This window comes from Chiloscyllium plagiosum, unplaced genomic scaffold (genome assembly GCF_037043375.1).
Source record: "Chiloscyllium plagiosum isolate Xiang-an unplaced genomic scaffold, Cpla_swu_hap1 HiC_scaffold_2, whole genome shotgun sequence".
Taxonomy (NCBI): domain Eukaryota; kingdom Metazoa; phylum Chordata; class Chondrichthyes; order Orectolobiformes; family Hemiscylliidae; genus Chiloscyllium; species Chiloscyllium plagiosum.
This window is the reverse complement of record NW_028270140.1, coordinates 19,555,057-19,571,797: the sequence shown is the minus strand read 5'-3', so window position 1 is coordinate 19,571,797 and position 16,741 is coordinate 19,555,057. Positions and strand designations below refer to the sequence as shown.

The following is a 16,741-nucleotide window of genomic DNA, read 5'->3' as shown; positions in this document are numbered from 1 at the left end:
AGTCCCTTCCACCTGGCTCCCACACCAACCCTTCATTCTTGCATTTAAAACTTTATCTATTGCCATATCCAGAGACTTCAGTTATTCCTAACATTCCCAACTTAATTCCTGCCTTGCTTACACTTCTGTCCTCACCCTTGGTCTCTCAAACCCCCACTCCCATTCCTGCCCTCTGTTCATACCTTTAAAGTCTCTAGTACTCGTTACCACTGCGCATTGATGTTGGCTGCTGTTCTGAACTTGCACTGAAATCCTGGCCTCCAACTACTGACAGATGCTGATTGGTGCAGGAGTGGAATTTCTTCCCTCAGGTTTGTGAATCTGTGGTATTCTTTATCAAGGAGGGCTGTTCAAATCAGGTAATTAAGTAGATTCAAGGCTGAGGTGTACATTTTTAAGTAGTAAGAGAATCAAGGGTTATGGGGAAAAGGTATGAAAATAGATTTGAATGACCGTGTGGGCTTGGGCAGAATGGTCTACTGCTGCCCGTATGTTTTATGATCTTATGGTAGTCCTGGAACTTCAGGAACTATCTGCATTTGAACTGTGCCACGAGATGGATTCTGGTCAATTTAAAAGTACAGTAGGTGCAAATTATTAACACAGTATTTACATTTTATATTTTACAATTTGTTTTAATTGTTCATTCCTTGATGAATATGTGTTTAATAATATACTACTAATAATTCTCATGGGACTGGGGGTAGTATACTGCCATGGATAGCGAACTGGTTAGCAGACAGAAAACAAAGAGTATGAACAGGTCTTTGACTCGTAGGCCACCACCGAGATCAGTACTTGGACCACTGCTATTCACAATGTATATGAATGATTTAGATGAGGGAACTAAATTTAGTATCTCCAAGTTTGCAGACTACACAAAAATAAAACACCAGAATTACAGAAAAATAATCCCAAAGAATTGCGGATATTGAAAATCTGAAACAAAGCCAATTGCTGGAGAAACACAACAGGTCTGGCAGCATTGGTGGAGAGAAAACAGAGTTAACATTAACTTGAAAGACCTAATCATTGAATGTTTTCAAGAACGAGTTAGATCTAGTTCTTAGGGCTGAAGAGTTTGAGGAGAAAGTGGAAACAGAGTACTTAGTTCAATGATGTGCTGTGATCATAGAGTCATAGAGATGTACAGCATGGAAACAGACCCTTCTGTCCAACTCGTCCATGCTGATATTGAATGGTGGAGCAATCTCAAAAGGTGGAATGGCTACTCCTCCTGTTTTCTGCGTTTCTATGCTTTCAATATTTTTTGTTCTCGTGAGAAAAGCCCTTGAGTACAAAACTTAACAGTTTGTTAATTAGTGATTTATTTCATTTTCAGATTATTTCCAATAGGAAAGCACAATGCTGAATATATTACAGTAAATGCAGGAAATGTCTGAAGAAACCTAGCTCCAGTTGTGATATCAATTCCTGGGAACCTATGAGTCCATTAAAGTTGTGATTTTCAGTAATACAACACAATACAACACAACACAACTTTAATTGAGGACTTGCTGTACTTCATTGAAGTATTGGTCTAGATTTTGTGATCAAGCGTCTGGAGTGGGGCTTGAACTCGTAGCCTGCTTTTGTCAAAAGTGCCACTATATACCCAGCTAAGACTTTAAAATTATATCCATAGTCATATTTATGCAAAGCATGAGTCTTGTGAAGCTTGATGTAAATGTTTGAAAGTGATATGAATGACACTTGTTTGTTGTACTCATTTTGAGGAAGGTATTAATTTTAACAGTAATTCCAGCATTCTAATAAACCTTGCACAGTTTGGTATCCAACTTGTAAATCAAATCTGCACCTCCTTAACTTTTATTTGTGATTGAAAGGAACATATCTTTCTTTTTAGCACATGTTTTGAGATGCTCTAAATAGTAAAATAACGCGAGGAAATGGATTATGATGCAATTTACAAACCATGTCCTAATCACTTCCTTCTAAATAAAATTCTGAAATGGAAAATTGATGTTTCAAAGGAAAGTCAAACCTAGAGAGATTGTTTGTGTTCAGGGAGATACTTAAAAGTCAGCCAAAAAAAATTGTGTACTGTAATTTCTCCCTTGATGGCCTTCCATTTCTCCTTACTGAAGATCAACTTGAGCAACTCATGGGCACTAGTGTTTTAAATTGACTTCAAATCCAAATCTAAACGATGTTACCACAGCAAACAGGTCACATGTAAGGTGTAGAGCATGCCCAATCAGATTGCATTTTCTCCTGTGACTGACAGTTCCATGCACAGCTCACATTTAATGATACAAGTGGAGTCTCCCATTCAAATGTTAACAAACAACCCTGATGGGGAAGAGACCTGAAACCCTTGCTTCTTCAAAGCAGGAAATTTGTTTGGCTTTATTTTTAATTATATCATGTAATTCCAGCATATTTTCCATGCTGGACATGTATCTTATCTGGTACTTAGCCATTCTTGGTTGTTGGGTGTGTTTTGCAACCACTGTACAATTGACTGATTGCTGTCAATCCAAACTGTGGAAAGGGAGATGGTGTCAAGAGTTTGTGTTTAGTAATCCTCTGTTTTTTAAAAAAAGCACAAATTCTTCATTCCTTAAAATAAAAAGCATATTTTATATATAAAACCCAGGCACCCTTGCAGATTCATACAGCCATGCTGGCCTTGGATAAATTTCAAGAGCAATACAAACGTCTACCAAACATAGGGTGAGTATTTCATTTATTATGTTGCATGATTAAAAGAGGCTATTGCTAAAAAATGTGATAATGAAATAAGAGAAACCTATTATGTACAACCAGGAATCATAGAATCCCTACAGTATGGAAGCAAGCCATTTAGCCTGTTGAGTCCACACCGCCCCTCCAAAGAACATCCCACCCAGCCAAAAACAACCCCACCACCAACCCCTGCAACTCCACATTTCTCATGGTTAATCTACCTGCACATCGCAAGATACTGAGCACTTCAGCATGGCCAGTCCACCAAGTTTACACATCTTTAGACCGTGGGGGGAAAATGGAGCACCTAGAGGTAACCCACATAGATGGGGAGAATGTGCAAATTCAATACAGACGTTTGCCCATGGCACTGTGCAGTACTAACCACCAACCGACTGTGCCACCCAAAACTCTTAGCAGACGGACAGTTTTCCATAAAGGCATAATTCCGTTGTTTAGCATCACAATACTGAAGATTTACTAAATATGAAAAATACAAGCACTTGGCATTGTTATTGACATAAACCTTTGATGTTATTGATCCACTGGTTCATGCCTGGTATTGATTCATTAATGCTGAATATAATGGTCTACCTGAGGTTTAATTAGGTGCTAATGGCACCGTAATGTATGAGATATGCTGGTTATTATATAATGGTATGTTTGTCCAGTTGAGCGCAGGCGAGTAAATTAAAAGATAACTTTGATCCAGTTATGAATGTATTCAGGGTTATCTAATTGAGATTCTGTCTGTGTACTTTCTGAAAGGAATTTGATAGAAGTACTGCTTAATAGACTGTTTAACAAAATTGAAACTATTTGATTAAAAACAAGGGTGCAAAATTGACCAAGACATGGAAAATGGAACAGTGGTGAACTTTCAGTGCAGAGTTGATGTTCCAAAGGGCTGGATTTAGGGTTTTCCCTTAACCTAAAGGACAGAGAAAACTTGGAATTGCTATAAACTTTGAGGAAAATAGTGGCAGGCTTCAGGAGGACAGTGGTGGACTGACAAAATGGGCAGTCACACAGCAATAAAATTTAATTGAGGACAGTACGAATAGATATATTTTGCCGGCAAGAATTTTAAAAATTATGTAAGCCAAATGTAAGTAATTTTAGAGGTTGCACAGGAACAGAAAGATCTGGTGAAGCTTTTGCAAACATATAAGGGATATTTAGATCAGAGTGGTGCTGGAAAAGCACAGTAGGTCAGGCAGCATCCGAGAAGCAGGAAAATCGACGTTTTGGGCAAAAGCCCTAAATTGCCCGAAATGTCTATTTTCCTGCTCTTTGATGCTGCCTGACCTGCTGTGCTTTTCCAGCACCACTCTGATCTAAACTCTGGTTTCCAGCATCTGCAGTTCTCACTTTTGCCTATAAGGGATGTTTACCCTATAAATAAACATATAGGTTAAAAAGGAACAAATTGAGTTAAAAAAATTTAATTATTGGTTAGGCAATAGCTGAAGTAGTCCAAACTATTTTGGGCACTATACCTAGGAAAGATACAAAGATCTTTGAGAGATTTTAGGGGAGATTTACCAGAATGATATGGAGGATACGTAAAAGTATGGGAGATGTTACACAGCCTTGCTTGTCACCAATTCAGACTTTAACAGTAAAGCAAAGAACTGAGGATGCTGATGATCTGAAACAAAAATTGAAATTGCTGGTGAAACTCAGCAGGCCTGGCAGCATCTATGGATATGAAGCAGAGTTAATGTTTTAAGTCCAGTAATCCTCCTTCAGAACTGAAGAACTGCTTTTCAGCTATATATTACCCTTGATGATATTGTCTGTAGATGTGGGATCAGCTATCATATGTACACTGATGCCATTCCTCTCTAACTCATTGCTTCCTCTCTGTTGCCTGTGTTGTCGAACTGCATGTTGAATGATTTTGTCGATTTTATATATTGGGAAGACAAAAAGGTGTTATGCAATAATTGGAAGAATATGGTGCTGACAACCTCACCAACAGTAGCAGACAGTCTGAGAAAGATTAGGCATAAATCTACATTGTGCTATGAAGTAATTCTGGGCTTGGAGGTTCAGTTGGCTTGGTTGGCTGGTTTGTAATGCATAGTGATGCCAACAGTGCGAGTTCAGTTTCTGCACCAGTGAGGTTGTCATGAAGGACTGCCCAGCTCAGCCTCTCCTCTCACCTTAGGCAAGGTGACCTTCAGGTTAAATCACTATCAGTTATTTTGCTCTATTGAGGGAGCAGCCATATGGTCAGTCAGACTTTGGCAATTTTCTCTTTTACCTTGTCATCTTGAACATGGTGATTAATAACCTGAGGATAAAGTTCAAATAAATGTTTGTTTTTACATAAGATCGATGTTTGAGGCAACAGTATATTCAAGGACTTTGGCAATGAATGAGAAGTTGGGGATGGGATACTAATTTCCTACATAAAGTAAGCATTGAAGGTTTTTGAGGTGTTGGTGATGATGACAGATTTGAAAGAATAGAGAAAATACTTGAGAGCAGGAAATTGTTTAGACACGGCTGGCATGAAGGTCAGAATTGAAGTCAGATAGTTAGTATTTAATAGGAATAGGGTCAAGGGAGGAGACTGGTTTCAAGGATAAAACAAGCTCAAAGAAAGAATGACCAAAAAGAGATGTGATACTTGAAAAAGGCTCTTTAAGGACTCTGATGCTGAGAAAGTTCAGCTTGCTCAGCAAGGCAAGGAGGAGATGTGGCAATGTCACCTCAACACATGGTTTCAACCTTAGTGGCAAGGCAATCTACGATCTAACTTTTGGAGAAGGTAAAGTAGAGGAACTTAAGAGGATAGTTGGTAATGTAGGAAAGGAGTTATATTTGCTCTCCAGGATGAGCCTGGAATGGTGAGCAGTTTTGCAGAGGAAAACAAGGTCCGTTTGTGCTTAATGTGGTCCAGTCAGAAATGGCAATAATTAATTACATCACTTGTACACTTTTTTCATTCTGAAATCCCTTACCCTTAAGATTGCAAAAATATGGACTATGCAAAGTTTGGCAAGGCGTATAGCTTGGTTGGAAGATGACAAGGACTTTAGTGATTTTACTTGTCCAGATGAGGAAACATGAAGGAGAAAGACTGGTTGAGAAAATTTACACTGCAGATGGATTGTGATAAATTGAGAACCAAATAGGAAGGTCAAGAGGTGGTGATTGTAAATGTCATTTCTAAAATACAGTTTATGCGCTATGAGTATCACTGGCTAGACCAATATTCATTGCCCATTCCTAAATGCTTTGGAGAAGGTGGTGAGAAACTGCCTTCTTGAATTACTGCAGCCTAGGGAGGGTCACGCATAGTGCTGTTAAGACTAGAATTCCAGAACTTCAACCAAGCTAGAATGAGGAACAGTGATATTGTTTCAAGAAAGAGTGATGCATGGCTTAGAGCGGGACTTGCTGGTGGTGGTCCCATGTATCTCTTATACTTGTAGTTGACGGTGGTTGCTAAGGAATGTGGATCATTTACTGCATGTATTTCCTAAATGGTGCACAATGTTGCTGCTGTCTCATTAGCGAAATGGGTGATTGTTACATGTGGTTGATAGGTTGTTTTGTCCGAGATGATGTGAAGCTTTCGTTTGTTTGAGCTGTAATCCTCTAAGCAAGTGGGGAATATTTCAAAACACTCCTTAGTTATGTCTTGTAGATGGTGAGATACTTGCTCCAAGCCTCCTAGCCTCTGACATATTCTTGTAATCACAGTACTTCAATGGCTAGTCTAGTTTCTGGATGATAGTACCTCCCAGGATGTTCATAGCAGGGGATTGACTGGTGATAATGCCATTGAAAGTCAACGGATGATGGTTAGATACTCCCTTATTGGCGATGGCGATTGCTGTTTCTTGATATCAAATGGAGTTATTCAGATTGGATAAGGAATGATACCATAGATGATGACAATCTCAGGAGGAAGTTGCTGAGATGGTCATACATTTGATGTTTCTGGCTGAAAATGGATACAAATCCTTCAGCCTTCTGGATTGTATGGATGTGCTAGGTTCCCCAGCTGTTGAGAGAGGGAATATTCCTTTTACTTGTTACTTATTTAATTATTCTTTACCATTTAGATTTGAATGTGGCAGGATTGCAAAGCTTAGATCTGATCTTAGGTTGCTTAGTCCTACCTATTGCATGCTACTTTCTCTGTTAGGCATACATAGTCCTTCGTTGTAGGTTCACCAGGTTAACACCTCATTTTTAGGTATGTCTGACGTGCCCTCCTGTGCTCTTTATTGAACCAGGATGGTGAAGTGGGGTTCATGCTGGGCCATGAGATTACAGATTATGTTTGAATACAATTCTGCTGCTGATGACCCACAGCACCTTATGGGTATCCAGTTGTGAGTTGCCAGATCTGTTTGAAGTCTGTCCTGTTTAGCACTGAGGTCATGCCATATGACACTAATGGAGGTTATCCTTGATACGAAGATGGGAATTTGTCTGCACAATGACTGTGTGGTGGTCACTTCCACCTATGTTGTGGACAGATGCATCTGTGATGGGTAACTTGCTGAGGACAAGCCCAAGTACTTCTTCCCTCTTGGCTCCCTCACCACCTGCTGCAGAACCAATGTCTCAGCTATGACCTTTAGGACCTGTCTGCTCATTCAATGGTGGTGCTAAGGTTAAAGGGGTGGTCAATGAAATCGGTCTTTCAGGAGGAATGTGAGTTGAGATGGAGATTGAAGTTCATGGATGTGGGGAGTCCTAAGAGTATGGAAGCTGAGGAAGCAAATTTCACTGAAGAGATTAGTTGGTGTTGGGGGGGGGGGGGGGAGATGGAGATGGAGGGATGGAAGGTGGAGACTGGTGCTGATAGAGAATAACTTTATTTTTATAAATGGTATTTGCTGTCTCATTAATTTAAACCTTTTGTGAAGATGTACTTTAGCAGTAAGAGTCATACGCATAACCAAAGTTGGTTTGTGTTTTTATTTTCTGATAAGGTGTCTCCAAGATGCAGATGAACTGTTGAGATTGGCTATTGCAGTGAATGAAATGTTGGAAAATAAGGTGAGTAATCTTTCAACAAGAGCTGATGTTTAATCAGCAATAATGCGAGCAATTGTACTATAGTTAGCAGCTTCTGGCAAGAACTGTTTGATCAAACGTATACCAGGCAGTTTTAATACTTTTGTGTAGAATTTACAATGGAGCATGTGTTTCAAACATGTGATTTGTGTAGTTTCACAGCAAGAAAGAATTTGAAAACATAAACATGTATTTGAAGATTACTTGAACATTTCTGAATTTCCTATTTGACTGTGTTACTTGAAATGAATGAGAAACACAGCCATATCCCTCATTACAATGAAATCAGTAGGGAATGTTGTTATGCTTCCTTTGTGCTGATATCAGTGAGTGATGCTGTCAGAGCCCCAGTCAATTGAAATTGGTGGGTAAACCCTGACCTTACAGTGGTATTAACGGGTAAAACTCAACCAACCAAGCCGAAGTTCATTAACATTTCCATGCACCTAATCCACTTATGTCAATGGTAAATGTCATCAGGCCTTTTCTACCAATATCAGTGGTATTGTTCCCAGACTTCCAGTTGTATGAAATTAGTGTCTATTGCTGTTATAACTCCAGTCCAGCGAAATAAATGGATAATTCTTCTACCATGCCTATTCAGTTTACCCTACATCATTAGTGGAAGTGATCGACGCAGATATAGTTATAACATTTAAAAGACAGTTGGACAGGTACATGAATAGGAAAGGTTTAGAGGAATATGGGCCAAATGCAGGCAAGTGGGACTAGTTTAGTTTGGGAAACTTGGTCAGCACAGATGAATTGGACTGAAATGTCTGTCTCTGTGCTGTATGACTCTATATCACCTGCTCATCCCCAAATCCTTGAAATTCTGGATGTAGGTTTGCCTGCTGAGCTGGAAAGTTAATTTTCAGATGTTTCGTCACTATATCTTCAGTGAGCCTCCAGATGAAGCACAGCTAATGATTCCTGCTTTCTATTTATATGTTTGGGTTTCTTTGTGTTGGTGATGTCATTTCCTGTGGTGATGTCACTTCCTGTTCTTTTTCTCAGGAGTGGTAAATCAGGTCCAAGTCAATGTGTTTGTTGATAGAGTTCCGATTGGATTGCCATGCTTTCAGGAATTCTCGTGCGTGTCTCTGTTTGGCTTGTCCTAGGATGGATGTGTTGTCCCAGTCGAAGTGGTGTCCTTTCTCATCCATATGTAGTGAGAGTGTGTCATGTCATTTTGTGGCTAGTTGCTGTTCATATATCCTGGTGGCTAGTTTTCTGCCTGTTTGTCCAATGTAGTGTTTGTTACAGTCCTTGTATGTTTTTTTTTTGTAAATGACATTAGTTTTGCTTGTTGTCTATACAGGGTCTTTCAAATTCATTAGCTGCTGTTTTAGTGTGTTGGTCCGTTTGTGGGCTACCATGATGCCAAGGGGTCTGAGTCGTCTGGCAGTCATTTGAGATGTCTTTGATGTAGGGGAGAGTGGCTAGGACATATTTTGTCTGCTTGTTTGTGTTTGTTGCTGAGAAATCTGTAGACTGTGTTCATTGGGTAACCATTCTTTTTGAATACACTGTATATGTGCTTTTTGTCTTTGCTGCAGTGTGTGGTAGCTCATTGGGATAATGTTCTGATGCAGCTTCATTTGTGGATGTTGGGGTGATTGCTTCTGTAGATCAATATTTGGTGCGTATGTTATTTTCCTGTAGACGCTGGTTTGAAGTTCCCCATTGGCTGTTCGCTCTACTGTGAAATCTAGGAATGGCAGTTTGTTGTTGTTTTCATCCTCTTTAATGAATTTTATGCCAGTAAGAGTATTATTGATGTCTTGAAGGTTTCCTCTAATTTGTTTTATTTAGTGATGACAAAGGTGTCATCCCTTAGCAGACCCAAAGTTTGGATTAATGGTTGGCAGAGCAATTTGTTAGAGTCTCTGCATTACGATCTCTGCTAAGAATCTTGATATTGGAGATCATATGGATGTTCAATTGGTTTGTCTGCAGGTTTTGTTGTTGAAGGTGAAGTGGGTGGTAAGGCATAAGTCCACTAGCTTGACTACTGTCCGTGCTGATGAAGTTGGTGGTATTTGGTGTATGTGTCTTTGGATCTTCTAATAGTCTAGTCAGTGTTTCCTTGGCCAGGTTGATGTTGATTGATGTGAACAGGGCTGTCATGTGAAAGGAGACCATTATTTCATCCTCTTCTATCTTGGTGACTTTGATAGTCTTCAGGCATTCTTGGGTGGAGTGGATGGAGTGGCGTGAGTCTTCTACTAAGTGTTTTAGTCTTTGGTGTAGCTAGTTAGCCAATCTATAAGTTGGTGTTCCAGTTAGTGAGACTACGGGTCTGAGGGGGGGCTCCTGGGTTTGGGAATTTTGGGTAATCCTTAGAAGCGTGGTGTGTTGGATCCGCCTCGTTTCATTTTTTGGAAGTCTGTCTTATTTATTTCTCTAGATTTCTTAAGTTTTTTTGAGTAGGGCTGTGATTCGGTCCTCTAGTTGTGGGATGGGGTCTATCTCCACTTATTGATAAGTGTTGGTATCTGCAAGCAGTGCATTTGCTTTTTCAATGTAGTCTCTTTGATTTAAAATGACTGTCAAGCATCCCTTGTCTGCAGGTAGGATAGCAATGTTTTTTCTAACTCTTTCTAATGCTTTCCTTTCTTGTGTATTGAGTTAATTTCCTTCCCTTTTTCTGCTTAATGTTGGTGCAACTACCTGTCTGATAGTTTGCTGGATTTCTCCTGTGAGTTGGTTATCTTTCAGTGTTGTTTCTAATGCTATCAAACCTATACAGTGTATTCAAAAAGAATGGTTACCCAATGAACGCAGTCTGCAGATTTCTCAGCAACAAACACAAACAAGCAGACAAAACACATCCAGAAACCCTAGCTACTCTCCCCTACATCCAAGACATCTCAGAAATGACTGCCAGACTACTCAGACCCCTTGGCATCATGGTAGCCCACAAACCCACCAACACACTACAATAGCAGCTAATGAACTTGAAAGACCCTATATAGACAACAAGCAAAACCTTTGTCATTTACAAAAAAAACCATGCAAGGACTGTAACAAACACTACATTGGACAAACAGACAGAAAACTAGCCACCAGGATATATGAACATCAACTAGCCACAAAACAACATGACACTCTCTCACTAGTATCCTTACATACGGATGAGGAAGGACACCACTTCGACTGGGACAACACATCCATCCTAGGACAAACCAAACAGAGACATACACGAGAATTCCTGGAAGCGTGGCATTCCAATCGGAACTCTGTCAACAAACATTGACTTGGACCTAATTTACCACCCTTGAGAAAAAGAACAGGAAGTGACATCACCATAGGAAACGACATTACCACAGGAAACAATATCACCAACCCAAAGAAACCCAAACCTATGAATAGAAAGCAGGAATCATCAACTGTGCTTCATCCAGGGACTCACTGAACATATTACCTAGTATGGTGACGAAACGTCTGAAAATGAACCTTCCAGCTGAGCGAGCAAAGACATCCAGAACACCAACCTGAGCTACAAATCTTCTCAAAACTCGCTATCCTTGAAATTAGTTAATGTCGCTGTTACACTATTTATTAAGATCAGCAGATGTCATTGTCACGTTGCTTAGTGAAGTAGGTACAATCTCTAGCACTATTATTGTAGGAACATCTGTCATTCTTCTGCACTCCCAGAGTGGCACTGTGAATTCCTGTTTCCTGTTAGAACAAACACTGTAATAAGACAGACCATTTCTTCTAATTATGAGCAATCCCACAGGGGATTGACTTTTTTTAAAATCAGCAAATGAACAATTGCAAAATAAAACATGGTTATAATGACTAGGATTCCTGCTGTTAAAATTAAGAACTTCATTCTGCCCCACTCCTCCTGTAGCATATCCATGTGAGTGGAAGGGAAAATTATGTTTTTACACAAGTCTTTCTTGTCACCACATTAATTTAGAAATGTTTCAAGCTTGATAAATGTTTTACATTTGAAGTTGTCACACTCCATACCTTCCAGCTTGCATGGCTGTTTTGGACTGCATTCATCTTTTAAACTGATTGTTCTTATGAAAATTTTCATTCTTCAGAACTATACAGTTCTTAAAGCTATAGGACTATGTTCTTTGTTCAATGGGAGCTTTGATATGTGGAAGTGCTGTTTGTACACATATCACATGTAACAATCATAGAATCAGGTCTTTAACAAGCTCAAGTTATTGTAACTTAGTAGTAATTGTTCAAGGAAATTGTATCACAGTTCTAGTATGATTGAGTTCATGATTCACTAAAAGAACTCAGGAACATCCTACTCAATGATTTGATGTACAGCCTAGTGATTTACTGAAAACTGGTATACCAATTCTACTTTTGATCTCCACATTTCATGAATGCTACCAATAATAAAACCACTAAATCACAGTGTCTCAAAAGATAAACAGAAGTAGCATCAGATTAGCATGAAGTCAAGAGGTTTGAATATACTCAGTCCATCTTAACCTCTCCAAATCATTCTGATGCTGTGTTTATGTAGACCACTTTAGGCCTATTCACTTTAGTAAATATAGTGGAACTGAATGACATCTTCCCAGACACTCAAGCCATGATGAATGACCTATCAATCTTTTAACTCCAGACTTTTGCATTAGGCCTGTTTTGGAAGTATTACTTTTCAGCAAAGCTGTAAACTATATTAACTCATGCCGATACTGCAAACAACATGATACATGGGCATATGAACCCATATTTCCACAAGCAGTTCTCCTCGGTCTTCTGTCTGACTGAGGCTTTCTGCTGTCTGGAATTTCTGAAGAGTTAGGTCAGATCTGTACAATTCTGGCTTTGTTGCTGCTTTGACGACTTCAATAATAATTCACTATGAAATACTTAGATATAGCTGATAGAGCCATGCCATTGGCTTATTTAGCATGTGTCTTGCTCAGCTTAATGTTCAGTCATGAGTGCTTTTGTATATCTCTGGCTCTTCTTATATTTCACAGGACTTAATCATTATGAGGCAGCTTTATGAATAACCATCTTTGTAGCTCTTTCTACAAAACCACGCAATAGTTGCGGTACAGAAGGAGGCAATTGGGCTCATTGTGATTTTGCTGGCTCTCAGCAAGATCAACTTCCTTATTCGCGCCCCCTTTATTTTCCCTGCTGATATGTTTTTTTTTTCTCTGCATGTAATTATGTGATTATCTTTTTGACGACTTTGTGTCTGCCTCCACCATAAACTCCGGTATTGCATTCCAGTGTGCCAATGTTTGGTCTGTAAAGATTTTTTTTCTCTCTGATGTTACTTTGTTTCTTTTGACAATCGCCTCAAACTGGTGTTCATTAGTTTTTCTTCTTCCAGTGCAAACATTGGCTCCCCCTCTACTTTTTCCAGATTCTTCATGATTCTCAATACTTTTTTTTCTACGTTTATCTTCTTTAGTACTGCGAGAGCTGCTGCCACTTTTTTATTCAGCTGGTGGAATATTGGAGTTGTAGGCTCAAAAGAATGAAAATCTTCAATTGACACAGGCTTTGAAGTAACTTGCATACATTAATTTGATTTCCTACTGGGGAAACAATCTGAAGGATGATCTGTAAAATGCCACTAAAAGTATTTTGGAGAATGTCCGCTTTAATAACAAATGTTTGGAATGACTAGCTATTAGCTTATTAAAATATTAGCATTCTACAATATTTAAAGAGCTGCATTAAACCAATCACAACTCTGGGTTGAAAAATCAAAAGCTCTCCTTGAAATGCACCTTACCAGGTATCAAAAACTTTCCATGCAGATATAACTCATTTATGAAAATCAGTTGTATGATCATTGAAGTTGTAATTTCAGACATAATCAGCTTTCCTAAGGCAACAACTAAAATTAAATAGGAATTGCAGTAGGATTTGTAAAGGAACAAATGGTGACACTCAAGTTTTCTTTTGTTGCGTTTGAGTGAATTAGAGCTCCTCCTTTCTCCATTATCAGCAGGTAGATGTGCCAAGAAAAGAAAAGTGGCACAGAGTGAATTTTTTTCTTGACATTTTCCACCACAAATTACGCAGAGATTACCCAATGCAAGTGGAAAGCATGTTATCAGATTGGAATGTTCATGCTAAGGCCCCAGCAAAATTTATTGCAGTTATACAAAATGGATGAAAGCACAAAGAACCCACAGTTGCTATAGCTTGCAAGCAGCAGCACCCAAAAAATATTAATTAAGACAATTGTTTTTTGTGCAGATAAGACTGAAATAGAGCAGCCTTGAAATCCTATCCAGAATAAAAATTCATTCTTCGCAGCAGTATTATAATTTTCTAAGTCAGCTGTTATCATCACCAAATAATTGAATTCTATTATTTTTATTCATTATTATCAAGTTAGCTGACTAATAGTTCTGTTTCTCTCTACTTTTTTGAAAACAGGCTTATATTTGTTACCTTTCGGTCCTTGCCTATCTAATACTGTTGACAAGCAATGCCAGGCTTAGTGGCCCAATTAATGCTTAGACAAAAGTAAAAGTGCATCTCATCTTTTAGACCTTTAAGCAGATCTCATTGGCTCCATATTTGGTGAAGTCAGCATGAATGTTTTCTTTTGCCTCAATGTATTTTGTGTATCACAGGCTGTTGTAAATCAAGAGATTGTTAAGTGGCTTTCAAGAACAGCAAGAGGACATTTGGCTTCCCTGTCTGCTGCCTTTGGTGGAATCATCAGCCAGGAAGCTTTGAAGGCACTGACGGGCAAATTTTCTCCTCTTCACCAATGGGTGAGTGTGTGACCAGGCAACTGACAATCTTATTTTAAGACAATAATAATGAGTTTTATTTCATTGCATAACAGTACCTTTCTTTTGTTTTTAGCTATATTTTGATGTGATAGAGATTCTTCAGCCTCTTGATGATGTCACTAGTGATCAGTTCCAACCAAGGTTTGTGAAAAGGATATATTGTGTACTTGTGTGTGTGTGTGTTTTTCCTGTTGAAAAATATATCCCTATATACCTGATGGATAATTAAACTTTACATGTTCCTGAATTAATGGAACCCAGATAACAAATTGCAGGACTGAATGCTGGCAGTTCAGAAATGATGAGAGAGGACTTGTGGCAATATTTGCCTGTTTCATGTTCACTTTCATTTATTTTCAAACGTTCAGACTGCAACAGAGGCTGAGCAAAGAAAAAATCTTATGTTGTGATTAAAACTCCTTTTAGCTCTTAAAACTGAAATTGGAGACCATGTTTGTGGGAGGATGGGGAGGTGTTGGGGACTCAGGTAAAACTGCTTTCCATTTACATTGCTGTATGTACACGGTGTTGGAGTTTTTACATAGTAATTATACGTAATTGATGTCTTTAATACAGAGGAGATCGATATGATGCTCTACGTGCATGTATTGGAGAATCCATGTGTCAAAAACTCAACAACCTCAATGTTTTCATAGTAAGTGAATAACATAAATATTGTCTTATGCCATTAGAGCAACAAAATTACCAACTCCTGGACTTGTTTAACATGTGCAACTTCCAAAAGTTTCCATCAGTTTCAGAGGAAAAGTGACAGCTAATTTTGCTGACTATTATTGTTACCATAGAAGGTCCAGGCCATTGTTTACACATTGTTGTACAGTCTGGGTGCAATGCTTTTCATGTAGGACACATTTCACAATCGTGCAATGATCAAAAAGTTGGATCTGTCTCCTAACCTGTGGCAGATGAGAGAAAAAAAATCAGAAAATTGCAGTGTAGATCTTATCCTATCTGCATGAGATAAGACAGCATGCCAGTCACAAAGGTTTCACCAAGGCTGCTGCTAATGTTTCTGTCTTCAAATTGCACTTAAAATGAGATTACTCTTTTGACTTGTTCCTGGAATATGCATGATGCTGGCAAGGTGGCATTCATTGTCTCTTCCTCGTTGTAGATGTTAATATTGAACTGCACAATGAGAGACCTGGAGCTTCATGAGTCTAGATTTCATTTCTAATGGGGATTTTAAGATAGTTTCTTCTTTATGCATTCACAAAATATCCCTAATCACCCTTGAGAAGGTGTGGTGAGTTGCCTTTTTGAATCACTGCAGCCCATGTGTACACCCACAATGATTTTATGGAAAGAGTTCCAGGATTTTGACCCAGCAACACTGAAGGAATGGCAACATAGTTTGAATGTAGAAAATTGCCCAGGTATGTCCTGTGCACAAAATGCAGGACAAATTCAGCCAGCCCAATTACCACCTCATTAGTAAAGTGTTGGAAGGAGTCATCAACAGTGCTATCAAGCAGCACCTACTAAGCAGTAACCTGCTCAGTGACTCCCTGTTTGGGTTCACTCAGCTCCTGACCTCAATTCAGCTTGATTCAAATATTGATAAAAGAGCTGAGTTCCAGAGGTGAGGCGAGAATGACAGTCCTTGACACCAGGGCCACATTCGACCAAGTCTGGCATCAAGGAACCCTACCAAAATTGGAATCAGTAGGAATCGGGAAGCAAACTGTCTGCTGGTTGGAGTAATGCCAGGCACATGGACGATGGCTATGGCTGTTGGAAGTCAGTCATCTCAGCTCCAGGACAACTCCACAGGAGTTACTCAGGGTAGTATCCTAGGGCCAAACATCTTCATCTATGGGGAGAAAGTGAGGTCTGCAGATGCTGGAGATCAGAGCTGGAAATGTGTTGCTGGAAAAGCGCAGCAGGTCAGGCAGCATCCAGGGAACAGGAGAATCGACATTTCGGGCATAAGCCTTCCTGAAGAAGGGCTTATGCCCGAAACGTCGATTCTCCTGTTCCCTGGATGCTGCCTGACCTGCTGCGCTTTTCCAGCAACACATTTCCAGCATCTTCATCTATGGACCTTGCCTCCATAATAAAGTCAGAAGTGGGAATGTGCAATCATTGGCGAACAATGTTCAGCACCATTTGCAACTTTTTAGATAGTGACACAGTCCGCGTTCAAATACAACAAGATCTGGATGATATCCAGGCTTTGCTGACAAATGGATAGTAATGTTTGC

The 16,741-nt window shown here is 39.3% G+C and overlaps 1 protein-coding gene across 1 annotated transcript in view; it reads left to right on the top strand.

The window, feature by feature from the left end:
- The window catches only part of uba6 (ubiquitin like modifier activating enzyme 6), a 122,110-nt gene that overhangs the window by 65,562 nt on the left and 39,807 nt on the right, over nucleotides 1–16,741 (top strand). The window contains exons 12-16 of the mRNA XM_043720610.2: nucleotides 2,621–2,697; nucleotides 7,671–7,737; nucleotides 14,352–14,495; nucleotides 14,590–14,657; nucleotides 15,093–15,171. Coding sequence (XP_043576545.2) covers nucleotides 2,621–2,697; nucleotides 7,671–7,737; nucleotides 14,352–14,495; nucleotides 14,590–14,657; nucleotides 15,093–15,171 — 435 coding nt within the window. The remainder of the gene's footprint in view (nucleotides 1–2,620; nucleotides 2,698–7,670; nucleotides 7,738–14,351; nucleotides 14,496–14,589; nucleotides 14,658–15,092; nucleotides 15,172–16,741) is intronic.